Here is a 27,009-nt window from a genome sequence, read left to right as displayed (position 1 = left end):
ATCGTGCATCGATTCGGTGATTCAAACATGCTTAAGATAGGATCACGTTAAAAAAATCGCTCTGCTCTAGTAGGGTTGATCAAAGCAAGTTCGAGGTTCAAGAGTCACTTTGAGGTAAACGCACTGCACGGGCCGGAATTTCTAGGCCCGGCCCGACCCGGCCCTGGTAAGGCACGGCCCGGGCCCGGCTCTGGTAAGGCATGGCCCGGGCCCGGCCCGAGCCCGACAAAATTTTGAATTTCTAGGCCCGGCTCGACCTGGCCCGGTAGAAACACGGCCCGGGCCCGGCGAGAGCCCAGTAAAATTTTATTATGTGAACCCGAGCCCGGCCCGAGCCGGAAATCTGGGACCGAGATTTTCTTGACACCAGAAATATGCCGACTTAGAAGATGTATTTTCGAGAATATGGGCGAAATATGCACATCATTTGCGACAGTCTTTGAACTTACGGCACACCGAGAATTCATGAGACACAAGAAGGGACTTTTTATAATTAGGAATTTCTGGAACAGATATTGCACTTTTTGTTGTTCTATTTAATTAGTTTCACAGAGAACTTTCCTCCCTACATGTTTTTGCGGAGAAACAATAAATGGTCCATTAACTTTTTCTTCAGGCAGGTACGCCTTGCTTGCATGACGTAGTCTGCCGCGCTAAGATTTTCTTCGCTGCTAGCACTCGGGGATGCACAAGATGCGTTTGGATAGAAAAAGAACAGTTTCGGGAAATTCTTCTCGTGCGCTCTCTAAAAGTCGCAAAGCTCAAAAACTCCTGAGCACGAGTTGTGCTTCTTGCCGTACTTCTCCTTCAATTCATCGGTGGCTACCTTATCATCCTCCACGTCATAAAAGTCTCGAGAAAACCCAGGCAACTTCTTTTGAAGGCGGGATCTCGAACATCTTCGTCAGTCTTATCTTCATCTTGGCTCATTGCTTCAGTGGCACTGGCAAGTAGCTCTCTGACGTGCGCGTAGACTTCAAGGCGCTCGTCCTCGGGCAATATGCGGAGTTGGCGGAACTGAGGCCAGAGAAATGTGACAGTCTTGTGGAGGAGATACATTTTTAGCTTCGTGTCCAGGAAATGACGAACATGGGCCTTGATCTTCTCGATTTCCACTACCTCTACTGCAGACACCGGAGCATGTTCAAGATGGTTCCTCAACGCGGAAGCGTAAAGCACAACCAGAGAAAGTGTTGAACGTTTTTCCTTTTCGAGCGCGTCACTAGCATCTTTGGAGGGTTGCAGGAACTCGATTCACTCGTTGAGTGTTGTCTTGTTCACGCTTTCCATCACTGGATCTTTCCTTAACTCCAGTAGAGCTTCTATCGCCTCGAACTGAGAGCAAGCGGATTTTAGCATGGATACCTTTCGCGCACGCGGTTGTCACTTTCTCTTTTACGTCCGCGGGCACGGAAAATTCAGAGCATTGAGGTGATAAAAAAAAAAAAAAAAATAATGCTTTCGCTGTTCGATGAAACCTTGCACTTCTGACGACTGAGATGAGACATTCCGGTCTTTGAACGAACGACACTGAACATGTCCTTTGGGCACCAACGTCCTGGAGTCCACAGCTGTGAGAAATTTTCCCCATACAGAGCTCTTAAAGTTTGTTTTCTCAGCAGGTTTGTAGAGCGCAGGTGGTGCTTGTAGGAAGCATTACGCATCAGCCAGCATGGAGATTCGAACGAATGATCTTTTATTGCGCGCGCTCCGCGCTCGTGTTCAAAACGCGGCACCGCTGGGAGACGTGGCGCCATCTATCGCTAGTTACTACATCTCTTTTCTCTGGAAAAGTCAGCGTAGAGCGTCACCATCAACCAGTGTTGCCAGATTGGGCTATATATAGCCAAATTGGGCTACATCTTCTTCTAGTTGGCGTCAAAATTTCGCCTTTGGCTATGTGGCTATTTTTGGGCTATTTCTAAGGGTGCGGCGAACTCTTGTCGAACCTCAGGTTCGACGTGGAACTTTGAGGTTCGACTAGTTAATTTTCGAACTTCTAGTCAGTTTCGTAAAAAAAATTGTTTCTCTTTTGGCTAGTCGAGAGGAGAGAGAGGAAGGAGAATGGCTTTAAACTTCTACAAACTTCGGGGTTTTCACAATGCGCAGAGAAGCAGTGCTAGCAGAGTTCAAGCGGTCTCCCCACAGCGCAGTGCAGCAAATCAAACAAATAAATTGCACTGTTTTTACAGGTCCGGTAGCGCGTCTTCTACCTGGACGTAGACTGAACTCTCCAAACGCAGCTTTGGTGCCCATTGCGAAAATTCTTAGGCATCGCCAACTTTAAGAAAAGAAACACAATAAAAAATAGCTTGAACCGGAACGGGGGACGCTCATATTCTATACAAAGAAAAATAGACGGGAGGGTTATTGGTAAGAACCTTAGATATGGGGGGTGCTAGTTTAAAACTCCCAGTTCTGACTGTTCTGCTTCTACATTCTGTTCTTTTACTGTATGATTATATCTCCCGGGCTTCACAATACAGCTGTCATTGTATGTTTTCTATTTCTGAAAACCTACGAAGGATGGGTAATTGTTTTACAAATTTTCATCCTTCTGAAGCTTTTTATATATATATATATATATATATATATATATATATATATATATATATATATATATATATATATATATATATATATATATCAGGGGACCTAATGTACACAAAAAGTGGCGCATCTGAGGGTTGAAAAAGGGAATTTAACGTGTTGTTTTTTGCGCGTATGAAAAATTGTCAATAAAAGGCTTAAAAATCGTTGTTTTTAGTCTTGGCTATTTTGGGCTATATTTATTTTATGGCTTTGGCTATATTTGGGCTATACCTCCCAGCCGTTTGGCGGTTTTTTGTTGGGACCATCTGGCAACACTGCCATCAACATGATTGGTATCGTTGTGGTGGCCTTCTTTTCCTTGTTCCTCTTCGCGGCCGCGCTCCCGGGTGAGGCTGACCCTGGTTAAAGTCACTGGGACTCTGTTCCGTGCAGGCTGTGTCTTTCCCCGTGGAGGTCAGCTCTCGTCGAGAATCCGTCGCCGTTCGTAAGTGTTCACGGGTTCTTCGTTGGACCCGACCCCCTGGGGTTAAAATGTCGTAGGACCTCGGCACTGGATGTCCCACGACTATGGCAGGTGACCATGTGCGCCGCAGGGTGTTGTAGGCGGTGACTGTAGAACCCGTGTCAATGTCTGGCAGTGTTCTTGAGCTTCTATCGTAGTTCGCCTTTTGTTGCCGCCTTATTTCTGTGAGACGACGTGTGACAGCCTTGGGTGGCACAACAGCCGGCAGGTAATGTTCCGATCGCGCAGGTAACAGTGTTCTTGTGTGTCGGCTCATCAGTCTCTGTACTGGCGATTGGAGGACATCGTCTCGTGGACCGTTGCGCCACTCAAGGAGGGAGCGGTAAAACTCTTCAGTGTTGGCACTCTTTCGCAAGAGTTGTTTGGCCTGTCTCACGGCTCGTTCAGCCATGCCATTTGATCGAGCGTGGTAAGGGCTTGATGTAACTTGTTCTATCTTCAGGTTTTCCAAGAACTGCTTGAACTCCTGGCTGCCAAATGGTGGGCCATTGTCGCTTATAAGTTTCAACGGCAGTCCATGTGTTGCGAATACCTTAAGGCAGAACTCTTTGACTTTGGAAGCTGTGGTACTTTTCATTTCTTCTACCTCAAAATAAAATGAGTAAAAATCCACCAGGATTATGTAGTCTTTTCCTTCATGAGTGAAGAAATCGGTCCCGACCAACTGCCAAGGAAGCGTTGGCAGTGCGTGGCTGAAGAGTGGCATCTTGGCGTTTCTTGATTTGTACTTCTCGCATTTGCTGCATTTGTCATGTTCGCGGTCAATGTCAGCGTTGATTCCGGGCGAGAACAAAATTTCTCGGGCTCTACTCTTCATTTTGTCTTTGCCCGCGTGTGCCGTGTGGAGTAAGTTGAGAATCTTGGATCTGATGGCCGTTGCAATTATTATCTTGTTTGACCGCAGCACAAGGCCGTCTTCCTCGTGGATCTCCTCTCTGTAGGACCAGAATGGCCTTCCGAGTTGAGGAACTTGCTCTTTCTGCTCGGGCCATGACGTCTGTGCATACTCGCGCAGTAGACGCATCTGGACATCGGCTGCAGTTGCGTCTCTTATTTCATTTAGCCGATCTTGTGTGACAGATATGTGCTCCAGTGAGTTGACTTGAAATTTCTCTTCTTCTTCTTGCATTGTTTCCTTCGTGGGAAACCGTGACAGTGCGTCCGCTAACTGCAAGTCTTTTCCAGGTATGAATTTTACTTCCAATGAGTATCTTTGGAGAGCCATCTTCATCCGCTGCAGTCTCATCGGGCACTGATGCGACGGTTTCATGAAAATAGCCTGTAACGGCCTGTGGTCGGATTCTACTGTTACGTTTGGTTGGCCGAATATGTAATGGTGGAACTTGCTGCAACCATGAACAATGGCCAGCATCTCTTTCTCGATCTGCGCATATTTCATTTGTGCGGCTGTCAAAGATCTCGATGAGTACGCTATTGGTCTTCCGTCTTGGGTGATAACGGCCCCTACTCCGTATTGGCTTGCGTCGACTGACAGCGTAATCGGCTTTTCTGCAGTGTAGTAAGCCAGCACTGGTGCCTTCGTCAAAGCGTCTCGCAAGTCTTCGAAACTTCTTTGTTGATCTACCGTCCATACCCATGCAATCTCTTTTTTCAGCAGTTCTCGTAGTGGTGCCGCACGCTCGGAAAGTCGTGGTATGAAGCTCGACAAGTAGGTGATCATTCCGAGAAATGTTCGAAGTTCCTTGCGATCTCTTGGTTCATTGACCTCCAGTATGGCTTTGATTCTCTCTTGGTCAACAGCAACTCCATCTCCAGTCAGCACTTGTCCGAGGTAGCGGACTTCTGTCTTCGCGAATTGGATCTTCTTTGGGTTAAGTCGCAGATTCACTTCACGGCAGCGTTGGAGCAAGTGTCGCAGATTCTCGTCATGTTCCTGGCGAGTCTTTCCCCACACCAATATGTCGTCCATCACGACTGCTGTTCCGGTGAGTCCATCTAGTACTTCGTTCATGACACGCTGAAAAACTTCAGGTGCTGTGCTTATTCCGAAGGGCATTCTCTTAAACCTGTACCTTCCATACGGAGTACTCATGGTGCACAACTTTGAACTCTCTTCATCAAGTTCGATCTGCCAGAATCCCGAGGATGCGTCTAGCGCAGAGAACACTTTCGCTCCCGCGATTCGAACGGCAATGTCGTCCACTGTCGTCATCGGGTAGTGTTCTCTTCTCAGGGCTCGATTCAAGTCAACTGGGTCCATGCAGATGCGCACTTTGTCCTTCTTTGCGACAACTACCATGAAACTGGCCCATTCTGTCGGTTCTTTTACTTTTGTCAGAACTCCCTGGTTCTCCATTCTTTGAAGTTCGCACTTGACCTTTTCTTGCAGTGCCACAGGCACCTTCCTGGCTGGGCGAACGACGCCTTGTGAACCTGGCTTCACCTTCATGTTGTACACAAATCCCTTGACCTTTCCCAGTCCGCTGAAAACGTCTGCGTATGGTCCGGCAGGGTCACAAAGATTTGTATCTGCTGCATTTGTGTCTTCGTGTTCTCTTGACACAGAAGCCAGACGCTTGAACATTCCAAGTTTTTCACTCAGTTCTCCTCTCAACGTCACCGGTACCTCTTCCTTGACCACAAAGAACTCCTCCTGGACAGCTCTGGCTCCATTCGACACTGTCAGTTTTGTTCTTCCACATGCTTTTTTCTTGTGGCCAAAAAATGATGATAGTGTGGTATCGCACTTCCGGACTTTTTTGTTTGATATTAGACGGATCAGTCTTTCTGGGATGACTGAGCAATTAGCCCCGGTGTCGAGCTTGCAGCGTACGCTATCTTTTTCTATTGTGACTGTCTCGCTCCATCGGTCTTCTTTCTCTATCTTATCTACGGTTAAATGGCACAGCAGATAATCTTCATCGCTGTCGTCCGTATCCTCGCGCTCTACTTGTCGTACTTTGGGATCAAATTTTCTTCCCTTTTTCGACTGGCGTCGGTGACGGCTGTCTGGTGTGTGGGTCTCGCTCTTGCAGCATTTTGCAAAGTGGCCTAGCTCGCCACAACTAAGGCACTGTTTTCCAGTAGCTGGGCACGTGCTCGCGCGATGAACAAAGCCGCAACGGTGGCACGTGACTTGGTCTGATCTTCTAAGCACCTTTACTGTCAGTGGGTACTCGTGTCGCTCGTCCTTTCCGTGGATTTCGTTGAACTGTTCTTCAGTTCGTTCCCTTGTTCGGCATATCTCCAGGACTTTGTCAAAGGTAGGATTGTCGTTAATCAGTTTCTGCTGCAACTGTCGGTCTTTAGTTCCGAGTATTATTCGGCTTCTTAGCATACGTTCTTCGACGTCACCGTACTCGCAGTTGCGTACAAGCACCCTCAGTTCCGTCAACCACTCATCAAACTTCTCACCTTCCTTTTGGTCTCTTTTCCCAAAGATGAATTCGTGGTACGTGAGGTTGATCGCTGGCTTCATGTGCGCCGCGAACTTATTCTTCAGGACCTCGAGTTTCTCTCTATCTTCCTCGTTATCGAATGTGAAGGTAGTGTAAATTCGCCTACCTTCTTCTCCGATGCAGACGAGAAGTGTTGCTGCTTGCACTTTGTCAGGTTGGTCCATCAGATGCGTTGCTACCGCAAACAGCTCGAATTCCATTAGCCACTTCTTCCATGCGTTCCAGGGTTCGCTTGCCATGTCTAGCGGTTTCGGCGGCGGTAGTAGGCTTGTCATGGTGGTCGCCGTTCGCTCACTTTGGCGTTCTTCGCGGTCGCCACCTTCTCCGGGCCTACTGTCCAGCGTTGTTTCGTTTCTTTGAACCGTTAGGAACTAATTTGGCTTAAATCGCTGCCACCATGTAGGAAGCATTACGCATCAGCCAGCATGGAGATTCGAACGAATGATCTTTTATTGCGCGCGCTCCGCGCTCGTGTTCAAAACGCGGCACCGCTGGGAGACGTGGCGCCATCTATCGCTAGTTGCTACAGTGCTAAGCTCGCCGATTGTCGATATTGGCGCATCACCTTCCATTGCTGCCACCGGGACAGAAAGTGGCAGTATAGAAAATAAATGACAATACAAGAAAAGTTCCTCAGGAAAGATGGACTCGTCAAGCGTCTATTTCTTATTGGACGGTTGGTAACACGGGCAGGACGGAGGTCGATTCTATTGGTCGGTTCGAACACGGAAAGATTCTAGAAGAAAAGTGGAGACAATCACAACCGCGCTGGCGCATCTTCAAAAGGCTGCGTAAACAACGAAAAATATCTAGGGTACGCTAGCTTGTCTTTGATGGCATATAGTACAAGCAGAAAGTACAAAGTCACGGTCACGTTTTTTCTTCTTTTTTATTTTGAAAAGCGGAGGAAAAATACAATCGCGTTTTACCCTGTGACCGGAGTGCCCTCATTTTCTTGCCCGCACTCTCCCACTATGCTGGTAAAGTCCATACGTTTTCTTTTATCCGCTTGGAGGCTTTCTAAGTGCAAGACGCCTGTTTTTTTTTATTGTGAACGGCGCTGTAGGGACTTTGCACTTCGCCTTGTTTATTTCAATGAACCTAAAATATGAATGAGGAAACTTTTTGTTCTCAACAATTTAGAATTTACGGCACATGACTGCCCAGGCACGGCCCAGGCACGGCCCAGGCCCGGCCCAGGCCGGCCCGGGCCGGCGCGGCTTGAAATAATTTTTTTTCAAGCCCGAGCCCGGCCCGAGGGCGAGCTCGGGCTTTCGGGCTGGCCCGGGCCCGTGCAGTGCTCTAGTATAGGCCCTTGATCACCCAGTTTAAGAAGGTATGCTTTAAATATTTAAATTTATATTCGGCAATAAGCACTTTAGCCATTCAGCATTACAAAAAATTAAGACGTTTACAAATCTCTGTAACACGAAATTAGAGTGCAGCTCTTGAGGAGGAGAAGGAAGAGAAGGTACGGACAAGAGGGTATGCCGCTCCTGCTCTTCCATACCCTCTAATCCTCCGCTCCTTCTCTCGTTTTCTGCTCCTCGTCCTTCCTCGTTTCCTCCCCCTCCTACCATCCTCCTCCTCGCCCCTACTCCTCCCCCTCTTTCTCCTAGCCCCTACTCTTCTCCTCTACTCATCCTCTCCCCTACTCATCCTTTCTTCCTCCCCCCCTTTCCCCACCTCCTCCTCCGTAGCTTCCCCTCCTCCTGCTCCACACGTGACGTCAATTTTTCCGCTAAATCTAGCGGAGAGGCTGACTTTGTTCATAGGTGACGTGAAACCAGGTCATGTGACGTCATTTTTCCCGCCAAATTTAGCGGAGAAACTGAATTTGTGTTAAGGTCACGCGACGTCAATTTTCCCGCTAAATTTAACGCGGTTACGCTGACGCCGCGAAACCCGGAAACAGGCACCTAAGAGCTGCGCTCTAGAACTGCAGTGCGCCGTGAAGGCCACGGCGAAACGCGCTGTAAAATAGTTTTAAGTTTTCGTGTGTCCACAAAGAGCACATAGCCGAAGTCGGGCTACAGAAAATATGCAAAAAGCAAAAAAAAAAAAAAAAAAGAAATAGCGGACAATTGACTAAACAAGCATAAGAACAATGCCATTGCATGTATAAAACAAAGCCATACAACTCAGAAAGAGCTTTAAGATATGCCAAAGCAAATTAAGTATTAAAAGAATATCAATTTTGGATTTCGCTAAACGTCGTCCTGTCACTAAATATTCCTAGACGCTATCAACCTTGCAAAATTGCATTTGGATTTTTATCAGCGGAGACGTGGCTAAAAGCCTGAATGCGAGCAAATAATTTTAAAAGGAACATCCACACATCCAGGCGTTAGACTTCACCTCTCACTCATTCATTTTTGTGCAGAAGTTTCAAGTTCGGGACGTGCGGGTGCTTTTTTTTTAGTGAATGTTGATATACAATTTTACAGCATCTGTAAAGAAAATTAAACTTCTTAGTGTAAAAATAAAGGCTTGTAATATTTGCCATGTTTTAGCTCGAAATCGTTTGATCTACAATCACCAAGTATAACCATTAAATGTTTATTCAAATTTCTGTGCAAGCTTGATACATTGCATATAACTTGACACACAATCTAACATTATACTTCTTAAAATTAAGTCTTGTAATGTTTGAGTGACTTGAATTGTGCGTTCACATTGACAACGCATCTGGAGAATGAGGACCTTAGTAAAGAAACACCTTGCCCTGCATTTTGCTCTTATGTCTGCAAAGGAGATATTTGGAAAACGCACAATACTGCGCCATAAAGAAATAACAGATAGTCCGCGCAGGTTTGTTATACATTATTCCGAGAACATACAGTTTATACATCAGTCTATCGACTACCAGGCAGTGCACCCCATTTTATAACATACTCATTTTATTCTGCCACTCGTACTGCACACCCTATGTCTTCCTCGTTAGTATAGTGGTCTGTATCCCCGCCTGTCACGCGGGAGACCGGGGTTCGATTCCCCGACGGGGAGTGTTTTTTTTTATTTTATTTGTTCCCGTAGCATTGTATAAAAGTTAGGAAACATTGTACTCATGATGATAATACTTCACGGTTTCGCAATTAGAATATTTTTCTGTATTTTCTCTTTTTCTTCGCACTTCTCCAATAAATATAGACGATTGCCAATTACAAAAATGCAACTCGAAAATAACAATTACGGCATATCTGTAAACATTTATAAAACCCAAGAGGAGTGGACAAACACAAAACAATCTTGTGTTTAGCCCCCCCCCCCCCCCCCCCCCCCCCCGCTCCGCCTTTTGCATTCATAATGCATCTTGTAGTTAAACAATATCCGTAGATATTGTCCCAAGTAACAATCCAATTAATTTGCTTAAGCTCACACAACTGGCTATCCGCCCTCAATGACCTATAGAGAAGGTTCTAGTTTTTTGATCGCGCGGTGGACAAAGGTCAACTGAGTGGAGGTTGCGACATCGAGTTGTGGATTGGCGTACGAGATACAGAGTTGCGGAAAAAGATAACTTGTCGATCCACGTGAGCGCTTCAAGATGACGCCCCGGAACTTATTAAGGCGAAAGCGTCATATGTCTCATGTCTCATCGTTTAGTCGACCTTCAAACACCTTGAGCGAAAACACGTCGGCGACACGGAAGGTATCAAAACGAAAGGTACCACTGAAACGGCGCCAAAGGTGCGTCGTCAGAGAGCGCGCTGTCTTCGGACGTTCGCTATCACGCTTACATCATCGCTTGGGCTTTCGGCTTGAAGTTGTCTTAGGGATAACATAAGAGACCCTATGAATGTTTTGTGCATAGAATAGGTTATTTTATCAGAAAGATCAGAAATCAGAACTCGAGGCCCGAAACATCTAATCTCGGTCAAAACAGAGATATCGGAGTGATAATAAAACGAGAACAGGGAATGTTTTAATCAGGTTTTATGCATGTCATTCAGTTGAACCCGGGTTGAGAGAGTAACGCTTGCATTACGTAAGCTGGAAAGACAACACTATACGAACTCTAAATCATTCTTTGCTTCTGCCGCGCTATCAGTTAGCGTACGCATCTACGTGCACCTGCAATCTGTTAATGGTTGTTTTCTATGTAGGCCCCACGTAACTGAGATTTTCCTGAAACGCTAAAAATTTGTAGGCACTCGCTAGTACTCTGTGCCTTTGTTACAGGTGAGCTCATTGTAAGTATTAATCATAAAAATGCAACAAGAAAACCGTTGATTTTTTTGTGACACACCGACGATAAGCAACTGATGTTTGGTCTGATTTCAAACATCCTTGTTTAATTTACCGGCATAATATTGCATACAAGTATTCCAGTGTTGGGAAGTACTTTAAGCATATTGTACTTAAAGCACTACTTCTAATAGGGCTAGAAAACTTGTACTCTAATTAAAGTACATTATTCGAGTATGTACTTGTATTTTACTTAAAAGTGTCTTTGTCTGGTACAAAGAAAGTAGAACTCCCGACTTCAAAGTACACTCTTAGGAAAAAAATAAATAAATAAGGGTATATTCTTACACCCCTTGTCCCGGATACGACACCCCAAAACTTCAGTTCGACTATACAGCGCACTGATGTTGAACCGACGGTGCCAACTTTTACGAGCGGCATTATAGACGAGTGGTATAACTTATTAAAGTAGCTAACGTACGTGTTACTGACTATAAACAAAATAATCGGGGTTTTCTTGGCCCTACTGCAAAACCTCAGTGTTTTTTTCCTATAGTCTTCGATACATACTTCACCTGTTTAATGAAATATATATCACCGTTCTCAAGACCCTCGCAAAAGTTGGGGCCGTCTGTGGCACGTCAGTGCACAGTACGTCGAAATCAAGGTTTGGGGTGTCTCTATGGGACAAGGGGTGTAAGAATATACCCTTTTTTTCTGTGAGTGGACATTCCTCGAGTTTGGTATACTAGTAGTTAAATTTACTTGACAAAATTATGCTTTGCTAACAAAAAAAGTGAGATATAAAGTGATTCTGTTCAATGGTTCGTCAGCGTGAGTATACTACTTTGTCCACTTGACTATCAATATTCGCCGTCATTTCCGAAAAATAACTGATACACCCCGGTTACCGCTACACCAATGCATATCAGCAAAGAGGCTGATGTGGACATTGTCGTATGCATGGGCGTACCAACCCGGGGGGGGGGGGGGGGGGGGGGGGGAAGGGGGGCGCTTGCTGCCCCAGTTCTCAGAGTGGGAAGCAAAGCATATGTCCCCCCCCCCCCCCCCCCCCCCCCCCCCCCTGAAACAGCCGCCACCGGGCAGGGCAAACACTGGCCGACGGCGACCAAGGGATACCGACCCGGAAGAGGGGGGGGGGGGGGGCGGGGGGAAGGGAGGGGGAGATTTGGTTTTCTCCCCACTCAAAAACAAGTTGGTACGCCTCTGGTTGTATGAATGTATTCTTAATTCACTAACCGCTAGAATTTGCTTTACCCAGGAACGGTGAAGATCAACTTCGGCCGCAAGGACGCCGCAGACAACTGCTTCGGGTTCAGCACTGGTCAGAAGAAAGAACGTCCCAGTCCCTGGGGGCCCTTCCGCATTAAAGACAAATCCGTGGACAACTTCATCGCCAGGATAGGACCCTCTGGAGGTTGGAAAGGCTACGCGGGCATCACAGGCAAGCGTCTGCGTTTCATCGGTGCAATTGACGCGGCTCACAATATCGTCTTTTTAGTGCGATAACCCGCTAAGGTATTCTGAACCGCAGTTGGGTCAGCCGCACTGGACAGGCGATGGAACAGTGAGCGATGATGATCGGTCATGTCTCTTATGAGGTGCGCGACCTTGGATCGTCTCGGGGCTGCGAATGAGTTGAATACGGTAATGAGTACCTGTGCGATTGGAGCGTAATATAGGTACGGCCTCCGCAATCTGATTTTTTTTTGGCAGCTATTAGCTTACGCGTTACTAGACCGGTAAAAATCTAAAGCTCGTTTATTAATTTTCTCAGGCAGCTCAGTTAATCGTGATTGTGGGTTGAAAACGCCTGTGTGCATCGAGTATACGAACATATAACTTTGATTTATAACAGAATGTCTAAAATAGACAGAGTTAAATATTTCCATTCACCTCTCCATAAACTAAGTCAAGCTAGGCAAGCTAAGGCAAGACAACTGCCTTCTTTACTGAGAGGCAAAGATCGCTCATTGATCTTATCCCTTTTTTTGTTTTACAATAAACTCAACTCATTACACATATTGTTTATATCCCTAAAACGTAAAAAAATATAAGTTCGTGGACACCAAAAATTTACAAGTTTAAAACGTGATGTTGTTAAAATCCTCATTTAACATGTCCAACGGGAAAGTTTATATTATGCAATCCTACATTATTATTTGTAGCGTACACTTGATCGGAATAATTTGAATGAAGGATCTCAGAAAAATAAGCTAAATATTTTGAAATGAAAATTTTAAGATATTTCTTTTCTAAATATGTAGGTGAATTTACTTTTTAAAGCAAAGATGTTTGTGAAACTAAAAAGTACGCACTGCTGTAAGTAAGAGCCCAATCATTTGGCGCGGGTGATGAGTATAGTTATCAAGCAAGCTATTTAAAGATAAGTGCTTCTTTGCGTTTAAAAGAAAAAAAAAAAAAAAAAAACTGCGTGCACCCGCTTTAAGATATTAATAATATTTTGCCCGTCTGCATTCTTGGACCTGTTCACTACCCTTTTTCTTATCAGTTGGAGGTCTCGAACCACTTTGCCAAATCCCTTTCAGTAGTAGTGAGGTTATCCTAACTTCGTCGCAGAAAACATGCAGTCTGTGATTTAAAGGATAACATGAGGTAGGGATGCAGCACCGTCAGTCCCGTCTTCGAGAGGTGCTTGCATTACCAGAGTCTAGGGTATGCGACTTTTTTTTGTAGCACTTGTTTACGCACCTGTACATGGCATGGTTTTTTGACAGCCGCTTGCTCCGCTCCTTTGACGTCTGAGGCTTGCTGTAAAAATTTCACTGAGCGACGTACCCAAGAAAAACAAAACAAGACATCAGGGACCCATAAAACTCATATCAAATCATATAACATATGAAAAACCCACATAAAGAAACATTTGTAAATTAAGTAGTTTTACCTACAAACTTCACAATTGTTAGAGGTTCAAGACAATCTCTCTCATCTAATACACATATTATACACGCAAGACATGCAACATATTATCGGTGCTGTGCAACAAGTCTATTTAAATAAATATCGCTGATTGGTAAATTATTAAAGACAGTTTGAAAAACACAATACCATTTCTGTGCCACCTGAGAGTGAAAGTATTGTAGACAACCATGCCCAAACATCAAATTGACCTGCGCGCTCTTCATCAAATACTTTTTTTAAAATTGCGGCGTGCTTTTATATTTCAGGCTACCCGACCCCCGGAGAGTGCTGGTACATCAACGGCATCCTGGTACCCGAACTGCACGTCCAGCGGGGCCGGACGTACACGTTTCGTGTGGAAGGCGGCAACAACCCGCACAATGCCCGCTACTACCATCCCTTGTACATCACGGACAGTCCCATCGGGGGCTACGCTCGGCTAACCGACGAAGAGAAGAAGGTAGCTAGTCTCTTTCTCTTTCGCCTTCTTTCGTGAGCTGTTTCATAACCTTCTGTATGAGTAGAAGATAAGAGAAATCCCTTCCCATGGACTCTTTACTATCCAGGACCGGTGGTTTTCTCCTCCCTCCCTCCCTTCCTCCCCCCCCCCCCCCCCTAGTGTTTACAATCCTAAAGCGAAAACGGTGAACGGTCTTGTGGGAGGCGCAAGTTCTGCAATCCTTAACCAGCTACAGACTATAATAAGAAGAGCGCTATCGAGTTCTTTTTTAATGCGAAAGCATTAACTGGGTCCCATGGAGTGATCCGACGTCATCACCTTTGAAGCCGCGCCAAACGGCACCTAAACTCCTTTCTCCAAGTAAAGCCGAGATTTGGTGGCTCTCAGCTTCGAAGCCATGCGAGAAGCCGAGCCAAACGGCACCTAGTTTCCTCGCTCCCGAAGGAGCGAAGTAAAGCCGAAATCTGATGGATTTCGGCTTCGGTCTCATTGGCTGGTATGCGTCATAGTTTCAAGGAACGCGGCTCCCATTGGCCGCGACACACAGCGCCACCCTACGGCGCTGTTTGTCCCGCGCTGCACGGTAACACGAAGCGTCCAAGGTCAAAGCGGCGAAAAGAAATCAGGGAGCGGAAGAAAGTCATGCATGCTTTTGCATTCAGAACTTACAAGAAGTACTTAGGTGTACCTCGAGCCTTTTTCTTCCGGTGGGCAGGCAACAGTTTACTTCTGATTTTGTGTTTTATATTATTGTCAGACGAATACTTTAAAGGCTTCAAAGATTACAACCTCCTTCAAGATATTGGCGAGCCACGCACGCCGATAGGCGCAAGCTCGCAAGCAGATTCGCCGATTTTTTTCTTTTCTTAAAGTACCCGTTTGACGGGTGTTACCTGATTCTCCATAAGGGTAACTACCGTGGGAGAAAAGGAGAAAAGAATATAGACACTTAGAAACGAGAATAAATTCCGAACATTAGGCTTAGTGACTAAACATTTTAATACTATGAGGTTGACGGGAAGCGGTAAAGAATTTGCTACGCGTGTGCTTTGAGTCTAGCAGGAGTACGCTGGAAGTTGGTACGTAAATTTATTTAAAATAATAATTTTAGCACCAACTGGGTTTGTTCTTTCATGTATAAACATCAAGACCGTGTCTGTATGCAAAAAATGTGTGCTAATTCAGATAATAAAGGCAACTAACTGGGCTTTTGCAGAAGGTAACAAACGACACACAATGACGCACTGGCGCATTATTGAAGTTCTGTATTCTTATTCTTTTAGTGAATTAGGCAATAAAACATAGCTTCGCGCTGAAGAGACAAACGATATTTTTAAGTGATTTGGTCCCAGCGAAATAAGATACCGAAGATCAACAATTTTCAGGACGTTTTTTAAAGGTTTTGCAAGGTATGAAGCTCCAAGTAAGGGAGCTGTTCTTTTATTGATTATGTTAAATAAATGGTCGCGTACTGTCTCGATAAGCAATTTAGTATTTCGCGCTTGTAAAACAAGGTATACAACTAATGCTCTCCGATCTGTTTGTTTTCAAACCTATACCAACTGCTATTTTGTTTATACCGGGTGTCCCAAATCGCGGCCAGGCTCCTTAAATCGACCGCGAAAATCGGTTTCTTAATCTATCGTGCTACGATTTTGTGCAGCGTTGCCCACAGATGATTATTTTTTTTTGTAAAATTTGCAAATAGCGAATTTATCTGAGAAAAAAGTAAAGAAAGAAAGAGGTTTAACTCCTATGTAAACGCAGTGAAGCCACCGGTCTTCTAACAATAGGGCGCCCTATGGTTTGAAGACCGGTGGCTTCGCTGCCTTTTCTATACACCAACTCATGTTTGCAAACAAACCGGAGCGCCCCTAGCGGACGCCACCGGCGCCGCGCATGCGCCGTGGACGGTGGGCAAAAAGCTCGCCGTCGCCCATAAACAAACCATTTAATTGCGTTGTTGTCGGCGTCGGTGTGAGTCCCCGTGCACTTTTTCGCGTTCGAATTGTTGACTCTACATCCTCTTAACAATGTTTAACTACTTGAGCGGCTTCAGCAAAATTAACGAGGCTCGTTACACCGCGAAATTTTGCGTGAATAATGTGACGTGCGGCGATTCATTTCACGTGGACTACGCAGAATGGGCGCTAAAGCCTGACTCCCACGATGAGATTTATCTCGCTATTTTCAGTCGCGAAGTCGCTCGGGCTGCAAAAGTGTGGACCGTAGCTGAGATGGTGGACGTCGATACTGAAAACCGCAAGTAGAATCGGGCATTACAAATCGGTGACGGCCACTGCAATGATCAACATCTTGTATCTACTGTTTACACTTAGCCTACTTACCCCAACCAACCTTCAAAAGTGTTTTGAGGCCTGCACTTACTTCTTATCGCAATTACCGGGTCAACGTTTGGTTTACGAGCCGCTGTCGTTTGAACGAGCTGACGACAAAAAGAAGACAAGTTTGAAAGAGCAGACGACAGTTCAAACAGATGCGCAATGGAGTGCGGGCAGGAGGCACCGCGTCCCGCGTCAACAAACCATTGGAATGTCACGCTGTCGGCGTCTGTGTGAGTCTGCATACTCTTTTTCGCGTTAGAATTGTCGATTTTACGTCCCCATATGTCTTACCACTTTAATCGCCTGAGCGAAATTATCAAGGTTCGTTACACCGCTAAACATTGCGTAAATAATTTGAAGTGCGGCGATTCATTCGTATGAACGCCGCAGAATGGACGCCAAAGCCATGATGAATATTCTTCTTGCTCTTTTCGGTCGCAACGTCGCTCGTGTTGCAAAAGTGTAGAAGGTAGCAGCGATGATCGACGTCGATGCTGAAAATCGGAAGCGGGAACAGACCAAGCCTAACAAGTCGGTGATTTCCATTGGTACCTATGATCAATGTCTTGTATCTACTGTTTACACCGAGCCAACTTAAGTCTTTTGAGGCCTGCGAGAACAGCTTATTGCAATCACCGGGTCAAAGTTTGGTCTACGGGCCGCTTTTGTTTGAACGAGCAGACGACAAAAAGCAGACAAGTTCGAAAGAGCAGACAATCAGGCGGCCGTGTGAATTTGAAGACGCACTGAACCCGCGGGTGGTCGGACACCTTGGCGGTTTTGTCTCGTTCATGTTGGAACAAAACAAATACATCTGGCGACCACAAATTGTTGCCCGCACAAGCAATCGTAGTTCGACAGCGTCTGGTTTGACCTTTTCACGGCCACTATCCACGTTCTCGGACGAACGGAGGGGGCAGAAACACATGAAAACTGATCTTCAAACCTTTCTAGACCCTCTTGGTACAGCCCCGTCGCAGCATTTCGACAAAAAGGCAGGTTTTTTGTCTGGTTTCTCCCAAAAGAACGCGAGAATGCATGTCTCGCACCGCGACTTCTGCCCACCACCCCAGACCGGAAGTGCGACCGACGCGCCACCACCGCGGTGTGACGTAGGAGAGTTGAGTTGGTGTATAGGAGTTAAGCCCTTTTCTTTCTTTACTTTTTTCTTAGATAAATTCGCTCTTTGCAAATTTTTTAGAAGAAAAAAAAAAACACAATTTGTGGGCAACGTTGCACAAAATCGTAGCGCGAAAGGTTGAGAAACCGAATTTTGCGGTCGACTTAAAGAGCCTGGCCGCTACTTCGGACACCCGGTATTGGGCCCACAATTTTATTGGTATTTGCGATCGTGCTTGCCTCTACTAAGAGGCTGGTCAAAACGTGGCCAAACAGAGGCAACAGTCATGGCTGGTACAAAAAAGCTAGTGCAAAAGCTATTTTGAAAAAAAAAGCTTGAGTAAGAAACTGTATTTTTAATGTTTTGATGATTTATTTAAACAATAAAGACAACTATATGCTACACATGGAATGCAGGCGGAAATCTAAGAATGAAAAACATCATAGATAGTTTTCTTTTCTAAAAAACTTCAAATTTATATAACACGACGGTAGAAAAAAAAAAGAAAAAAAGGTGGCATTTTACAAATAAACTTTATAAGAATACAGGGTTAGTGGTCCTGAGACGAAATCGGTTTTACGTTTCAGCTGGTCGAGGTTCTTTGAGGGCAATGTGTCATAGTACGTCTGGGTCACGACAAAAGCCATCGTTCAGGTTTCTAGTTTGGACCATACTATTTGTGTGCTTCTTAGAGGAAGGAGGGGTAGTGTTTTGTAACAGCGATGTGTATGAACCTGTATATCTCAATAGAGGAGAGGGCAGCTGAAGCTTCCACACCTACAGCGACCACGTCCGGAAGTAATTATTTCGAAGTATCGACGGTTTCAGAGTATCGACTCTTACCAAAGTATTTATCTTGGCTTAGTTGATATTGCCAATTTCAAAGCACCAATGCCAAATGCAGAAATATCACGCGATACGGGTGAGTTCCGACGAATCTAGGGTATGTTTGTGTCCAGGCTTCATTTTTATTCGGAATTCTGAAAACAAAATTGAAAATATATTAAAATTAAAAAAAAAGAGCAACTTGAGAATCTGATGAAAAATCAACTCCAAAAACACAAATATTTTAGAAAAAAAAGCTTAGAAAAGCACTTTTTTATAATTTGACGAACAAGACTCTTTGAAAACATGAAATCCTAAGCATAAATAGGTAGAAACAGCGAATAAAGGTATCGTCAAATGTTAGTTTTAAGTGTTACCAAGGCACTTCTACTTCGTTTCACTTGTTCGCCAGCAGGCGCTATACTACTCCATTAAGCCAAATGGAGCAGCGGCAGAAGTGCATCGTCACGACGCTCATCACCTTTGTACGTTTTCCCTTCCCTGACTGAACCGATTGCGGGAAGGGAATTCGCCATAATCCTGCGATTTTTTTTCCTGCGCGTGATTGGTTGGCCCGGTTATAGCAACCCCCCCCCCAAAAAAAAAAAAAAAACAAAAAAAAAAACACAAAACAAAACAACAACAGCGAGAGCCGCGACGATACACTTTCGGCCCTGTTTGATTGGCTCCATTGGATCCTAGCGTTGGCTCCGGTTGGACGATGTGAAACGAAGGATATATAGACCTCTGCAAAAAAAACTTTCTGTGCGCCGCCATCTTTGTCTGTAAGGCTAAGGAACGCCTTTTGAGCATGCGCTGTTGCTATGCTGTGCGGTATATCTGGCGCTGCGCATGCGTCCACAGCTCAGTGACTCGGGATTTTTCGCCGGGTGATAAGAGATGCAAAGGTCTATAGACGTTTTTTGTTTCCTGTCGTTCCTCAGTCACGTGGGTATGCGAACGAAAAAACAAACAAAACATTTCAACCTGGAATACGCGAGAAAACATAATTTGAGGCAAAACAAGAAGGCGTACGCAATCACCCACTTTTGGTAAATACCTTCCTGCGGCGTGGAGAGATCAAAACGATGTTTTACTGCATACCCGGACTGACGACATTCAAGATGGCTGCATCCTTGTAGAAAAGGTGTATAGACAAAGTTTGAGCAGGTAGCGAAAGTTTGGGTAGGCTTTTATAAAGAAAGCAACAATAACAGCAACAAAACATAATGTGGAAGTTTGCTAGTTGCAAGAGTAGAGTAATTCTGGTTGCATGTTTTTATAATTTTTGGGTTTCATAGAACTGCTAACCATGATTTTTGTGAAGCAAGTTTAGTAAATGTAAAATCTTCATTCCCATGAGCCATATAACCATGTTCATTGATTTAATGTCGTTACAACACACGCTTCCCTCAGACGCGCACCCACCCTCCTCAGACGCGCACGTAAATATTCATTGACATTTCAGATCACATTAACATAGTATGGTCATTGAGAGCCGAAGAAATAGAGGGCGGGATATGTGCTTTCGTGACCTATCGGCTGATGCAGCAATCTCATTGGCTGCCGAGCGGTATAATGAGATGCTCGGTGCTCAATACATGCCCTATATTTCCTAAGCTGTCAGTGATAACCTAGCCTAACCTAACTTAACAACCTAGCCTAACCTAATCTAGCCTAACCTAATCTAACCTAACCTAACCTAACCTGCCTAACCTAACCTGCCTAACCTAACCCCAAGGAAGCATAAAGCGACCAACATATAATAAAAACAGACCAAATAATCAGGTAAGGCTGAATGTTCACTGTACTGAACATTCAGTACAGTGCACTCAAAACCATCGTTGCTTTTGGGAAAATCTCCGATATTACGATTGTTTCCTAACGCCTTTTTCCGCGTTGATCAACAGAGTGTCAAGATTTATGCCGGCGTCCAGTTCGACCGAAGAGGAAGACCTCAACCCAGTGCCGGTGAGTGCAGTCAGACTGAACGCAATAATCTGGGTACGTGCTCTCGTGAGTACTGTAAACAACAAATGGCGCGAATACCTTTTTGGTAATTTATAAATAAAACAGAAAGTGGAATGTAATTCTAGATCTTCAATTTCGTTTGGTTCCAAACGTCCTAAGTTGATGAAAAAATACTCAAACAGGCGAGCTGGTGACTATTGATCCTTCTAAGGCCTCGATACTGAGGAATTTTGATTTAAACGTGAAATATATACTGAACGTTTCCATGAGGATTGTCAAACTTCTTTAAAATGGGGTTTTTGAGAATAAAATAAACACTTTTCGCGAACAAACTGCCAGCCATAATGGACGTCAGGAATTGGCAAAAACAAAAAAAAACACACACACACAAAAAAAACATTATTTAGCAAGATAAAATCTGAAACGTAATAGTTCACTTTTTAATTGGTGAAAATAAGCACATGGTTCTAATTAGAAATTCACTGAGCTTCACCAGAAACCTTTAAATTGGTCAATTCGAGGACACCGTGCATGTGGGAAACTCGGGTGCGCACTAAAGCACCGCCGCTCAATGCGCTCCTGTGGGGAAGCGGGAGAGTGGATAGAGAGGCCGTGACTGAAGTTACCGCACGTGCAGCAGGCGCAGGGCCTCCGATGCGAAAAGGCGAATGCTGAGAATATCACCCGGCGCCCGGGCTTTCGTATTGCCGGCCTTGCGCCTGCTGTACGAGTGGTAAATTTGACGCACGCTCCCGCGCGATGCCCTAAAATTGACTGATTTGGGGGTCTCTTTTTGCCGATAGCTTATATTTTCTCATATTTATTATGATACTATTTTTCAGAGTTCATTTGTTTATTTAATGACCCAAATTTTTTCACTTACAATCAACTAACAATCTTATTCTGCATTCTTACTAAGATATCGATGAATTAATAAGTCAATCGATCAATCAGTGAATACCAAGTTAATCAATCAATAAATCGATAGATTAATCAATTAGCTCGTTTCCCCGCAGCTGGCCGGCTGTGCGCCTGGAAGTACAACACCTCGGAGCCTCGCCAGGCGGACGAGTTCATCAGCTTCCCCAAGTTCCGCAACTCCCTGCGGCTGCAGTGCGACGACGGGCAGCCGGCCATCCTCTCCTGGATGCCCAACGAGAGCACGCCGGACGTCGTCTACTACCAGAGCTACACGACGCCCAACCTGGGCTGGAAGATCGTCGTCGTCGACGAGATCGTCACCGGAAACTCCAGAGCCATTCCCGCGATCACGGCCACCTCGATGCTGTTGGCGCTCTGCCTCACGCTGCTCTGTTTACTCCGGGAGAACTAGCTACAACTGTGCTCCGTGCCTTCGGCTCTTCGAGTGAATGGCAGCTGACTTTGTGCCGACACTAGAACTATGTAGTTATTAACAAAAGCGGGCTCCTCCTGACTCAAGTCTGCCTCATGGGACTGACCTTGCGCGAAAATGGCGTCCCTCTCGGTGGCTACCAAGGGTAGGCGGTGTCCATTGCCCGACATAGTTGCGTCGCTTTGCCGACGATTGCGCCAAAAGCGACCTTCTACAGGGTGTTCTCGAAAGGTGTTCCGGCGTCGAGAAAGACGACGTATAAATATTCCAATAAAGAGATTTCAATAAAACTTTTCACAAAGGTGTCTTTAGGTGGTGCATGTATCCCACTCAAATTTTGTTAATGTAGGTTAAAGAGACAAAGAAAAAGAAAAATAGAAGCTGCTATTCTTGTGTTCAGGAAGAAAAAAAGTCTGACTGGCGGTTCTAATCCCAGCTGGTACGACACAGGCTTGGATCTGCTGGATCTGTTTTCGTGTGTTCATCTCGATGAAGCTTTCAAGTTTCTATTCCATGTTATGCCCTCTTTGAATAGTAGCGATAACACGACAATTTTTTTTTCGGTTTCATCCCTGTGCTTTAAAACAATTTTTTGCTTGATTTATTTTTTTGAGTTTGACATTTACGAAATTTGAATATAATAAAGGCACCACCTAAATAGACTTTCGTGAAAACTTGATTGCACTGCGTTTCGTGGCTTACTTATGCGGTATTATTTACGCCTGAGTAGCTCTCTGAAACGTCGTGCACAATTCTGCCGGGTTCTTCACCGCAATCGGGTTGTCCTTCTTGGAAATGGAAACTTACTCTGCGCGTGCGCTGAGAAAGTCTTTACTTGCTCGTTCCATGCTGAATCAACTATGACGATCAGTGAATACTGTCTGTAGAGGAGTTGAGAATACGTACTTTGGAAAGTGTAATTTTATTTTCGTGCCACCGAGAACGCGTATTTAATTTAGTCGAGAGAGTTTAAAATGCTACCGAGCCGCGCGTCTTGTGCTCTTGGTGCGGTATTACTCTGACGTGATGCGTGCGGGGCCTGATCCTGTCGTGCACTTGTGGCGCCTTGTTTGACGGCGTGCTATAAATGATGAGATTCGATACTGCGTTCCTTCTTGTGTTTTGTATGTGTTTCCATGCCTTCGTGGCTACGAAGGTGTGCCATGCGTATCCTAGCATCGTATTTCTTTTTTTTTTGCCTTGCTATTGGACATTACGAATGGTTGTTTAGCTAATTGAACTGGGGTAATTAGGGCTTTATTTATCTACTTGACCTAGCGGCCAGGAGTACAACAATAATAATAATAATAATAATAATAATAATAATAATAATAATAATAAATGTTTATTATGTTATGCTTTTGAACGACCGAAGTATCGATATGAAGCACGTTCGTGATTCTAGAACTTGCCCAACACACACATAGGTTATGATGAGTAAATCAGAGTTTGAAGTTCACGTTTAAAAAACGCATAATTCGTATAAACATCTAACGACGTATCTGGTAGAAGGGCATTAAAAGACACTTACATAAGGGTCATGGGTGTACCAACCAGGAGGGGGGGCAAGCGTCCGCCCTCCCAGTTCTCAGAGTAGGAGGGGGCAAAACACATGCTTTTCTCTCCCCCCCCCCCCCCCCCCCCCCCGAAACAGCCGCCACTGGGCGGGGCAAACACTGGCCGGCAGCGCTCAAGGGACACCAAGGGCAACACACCCGGCCCTGGGGGGGGGGGGGGGGGGGGGTCTGGCTTGCTTCCCCCCCCCAACCACTCAAAAACAAGTTAGTACGCCACTGATGAGGGTGATCTAGCACAACTTTTTTTCCGAGAACCAGGATAAAACAAACAGGAATGCCTGCTGAAACGTAGAGGTATGTGAAACTTAACCGAAGACAGTAAGCTGCTATTTGGTTGTCAATTATTTCATGCAAAATTAAAATGTCTCGCGGAACTCCACGACTTAATAACATCTGTAAGCTGAAAGTATCGAGTATGTAGGTATAGTCATAAAACACCTTTGCCCAAATTATTGACCCTAAACAACTTTTTTTGTACTCTTTCAACCTGCAGTGCATCAGTTGTAAAAAAATTCCACACAACGCCTAAAAACTCAAGGCGGGAACGAATCAGACTGTGATGTAAGCGAATAATGCACAATGGATTCAAGAATTCCTGGGTCAAACAGAAAATCATGCCCTGCAATCTTACAGTTCAACCGACAAGTTGAGACACGGTACGAAAAATAAGGATTACTGTCGAAATGAACACCCAGGTCGCGAATTACAGACACTTCAAATAGGAGTAGAACCAAGGGCGTAGTCATTTCAAATGGCCTCCCGTCTACTACAAACTGATAGCGCTTTGGGTTAATGAGGACGCGTGACACGCCTTCTTGCAATAGTGCACAGTCAGCGAGTGACCGGACATTCAAAGAACGTTTTAAGTCATCAGCAAATAGCAACCACTGGGAATTGTTCACGCATAGTTCAATATTATTAATAAATAATAAAATAATAGTGATCTCAAGTTATACCCCTGGGGCACACTAGACCAAGGAACATAGGCATCAGAAAAGTCATTCAAAATTTGCACAGAGCTTTTACAATCGGTAAAATGACTGAAACCAGCTGGTAAGTGCAGGAGAAAGAGCTTATGCAGAAGCAAATCACGGACTGCTTTGTCAAACGCGAACAATTCCAAAGTAGACTGTGTCGACTTGACCACGAGCGAAGGCAAACGGAATAATTTATAAACAGCATAAGCGTGCTGTCGCGTTTGTCGGCGAGCACTGTTGCGACATAAACAACTTGTGTGGCTGCGTGCTACGAATTCTGTGCTAAGATTCGCTTTTAGGTGCTGCCTCAATGAAGTGCACATTAGCGACGGGCTGTCGGACGAAGATTCAATGATGCAATAATTATTTTATACTTGCGGTTATCAATGCTCGTCGTAAACGCCTGCCCTTTTTTGAGCAGAAAAAATAACAAAAAACCCAGAATTATTTTGGGAACAAATATACCCGGGTATATTATTGAGATGTCCTAGTAGCCACTTTTGCGGTGTTGGTATTTATTCAATATAACGACAGAAACATCTACGTGGAACCTAAAAAAACAGCTTTGAAGTTGACATTCTATCTAAAACTAATGTAAAAAAAAAAAAAAAAAAGCCCCAGACTGACAAATGACGCTTTGTGAATTTTCAAACCGGGACCTCGAATCCTGAATATATTTGTAAGATCCGCGAAAGCGCCGTACCGTCTTAAAAACACGCTTTTCCGCAGTGATACAAAACATGAGGTGCAATAAAAAAGTTCCGTGAATAGTTTTTAGCGTGAAAAGAGAGGAAAGCACGGTGAGATGCGCGCAGCTGTCACGTATCATTATGCTAAGGGCGGTCATTCTGTGAACATTTCGAGCTGCACTAAATGAGCTTTTGTGAGCACGTGTACGTGCACATCGGCGATTTCAACATGAACTGCAAACCAGACTGAAGAAGAGATACCCTTTTCTGAAGTCAGTGGCAGTTTAAAAAAGCTCAAATATTTCCGCACTGATGGCGGCAATGGGAGAACAAGATCGCCTAACTCCAACACCATGGACCTTGTAAAGCGAAGGCAACATAGAAAATACCATTTGTTAATATCAGTTCCCAGCTGCTTGCTTTATGCTTTCGAATCCGTTTGCTTTTCGTGGTATGGAGAAACTGGGGGATGTTGCCGTGAGAGCGTCGGGTTTCTGGTGAAAAAGCAGCGAGTCCTGCGAGGTGTTTTGAGAGGCCCTGGCAGTTCAGTATGGACAGAACATTACTGGAAGGCGAGGAAAGGTTGGGGAAGGTCGCCTTCCGGTTACTTCAGGTCGCACTACCTCTCTTCATCTTCCAGCGATGTTTTGTTAGCCTTGAAGCACGAGTGTCACAATAAATAATCATAATTACGATCATTATCTAATTGAATACATTTATGAAAAAAAAAGCGATTTATCCGTTTAAGGACAAACCATATTAGCATTCAATGCACAGAATGGCGCTTATGTGTGAGTGGAAAGTTTTCTCACGCACTAAATTATTTGTTTGACATTCTTGCTCAAAGCATCTAATATCATATGTGATCAAGCTCTACGACTGAAATGCATTCTTAGATGCAGCTGTAAGGATGAGGCATAGAGACATACAGCGCTTAACGAGCCTCGCATGTTTTACGCCAAAAGCAACATGATTTTCATATGACTTGTTTAAAAGTGATTTTTGTTTTTTGGTAGGTCACTCCTCGGTAAGTCTCTTAATGAAACGTCAGTTGCCAGTTTAAGGACTGCCGTCGATACTTTCATTCCTTCATTTCATCTCATTTCATTTCATTTATTGTCCTCAAATCGCCCGACGGCATTACATGAGGGAGGAGGGTACAAGGTGACTATATTCTAATACAAAATACACGTGAATGTGAGAAAGACAAAACATCAGCACGTACTTAAAAGAAAAGAAAAGAAAGCATACGGTATGCTTCAACTAACCAAGCAGACGACAGTCAGTGGTAACGCAAGCGCATATACCAATAAAGGTAAAACATGCAGGTGGTGTACACGCACAGTACGCATATTTAAAAAAAAATATTAGTCACTAAACAAAGTTTTACAGGCGTCTCTGGAAAGAGCGACGCCCGCCAGACCCGCAACGGATTCAGGTAGACTGTTCCAGTCTTTAATGGCTAATTGCAAAGGCGATTCCGAAAATTGTTTGGTGCAACTAGGTGATAATCTTTTCTTGAAGGGATGATCAATCCTAGGAGAAATACGGTGCGGAGGGAGCAAAAGTAGTTTCCCGAGTTCCTGGTTGAAGTAGTAGATTCTACGTAAAAATAAAAGCCTCGCCTGTCTACGCCTGCACTCTGTGATTTCAAGCCTGCTCTCGATTTCAGGGCAGTTACACTAGATGGGTGTGAGTAGTCTTCATAAATAAAACGCGCAGCTTTGTTCTGTACGGACTCTGGCTTCTGTGTAAGATTTATTTGCCATGGGATCCAAATCAGGCTAGCGTATTCAACGTTAGAACGAACAAATGATGTCTATGCAAGGATGCGGACTTCTGAAGGAGCTAAGTACAGGTGTCTTTTCAAGTATCCCAGCGATTGGTTTGCCCTGCCCACAATAAAGTCTATGTGTTCCTTCCAATCCAGTTTTTCTATTAAAATAACGCCAAGATACTTATTCACCAACTCATGTTTACAAACAAACCGGAGCGCCCGAAGCGCACCTAGCGGACGCCACCGGCGCCGCGCATGCGCGATAGGGGTGTGGGCAAAAAGATCGCC

The 27,009-nt window shown here is 44.8% G+C and overlaps 1 protein-coding gene across 1 annotated transcript in view; it reads left to right on the top strand.

Annotated features, from left to right (window-relative positions):
• The window catches only part of LOC8027049 (protein Skeletor, isoforms B/C), a 59,221-nt gene extending 37,415 nt beyond the window's left edge, over positions 1-21,806 (top strand). The window contains exons 11-14 of the mRNA XM_040499653.2: positions 11,966-12,148; positions 13,893-14,086; positions 20,287-20,347; positions 21,364-21,806. Of these exons, the coding sequence (XP_040355587.2) occupies positions 11,966-12,148; positions 13,893-14,086; positions 20,287-20,347; positions 21,364-21,680 (755 nt within the window). The 3' untranslated portion in view covers positions 21,681-21,806. The remainder of the gene's footprint in view (positions 1-11,965; positions 12,149-13,892; positions 14,087-20,286; positions 20,348-21,363) is intronic.
• Positions 21,807-27,009: the final 5,203 nt, after the last annotated feature.

The sequence above is a fragment of the Ixodes scapularis genome, unplaced genomic scaffold (genome assembly GCF_016920785.2).
Source record: "Ixodes scapularis isolate PalLabHiFi unplaced genomic scaffold, ASM1692078v2 PGA_scaffold3__209_contigs__length_174095766, whole genome shotgun sequence".
Classification (NCBI taxonomy): Eukaryota; Metazoa; Arthropoda; class Arachnida; order Ixodida; family Ixodidae; genus Ixodes; species Ixodes scapularis.
This window is presented reverse-complemented; position numbering and strand designations above follow the sequence as displayed.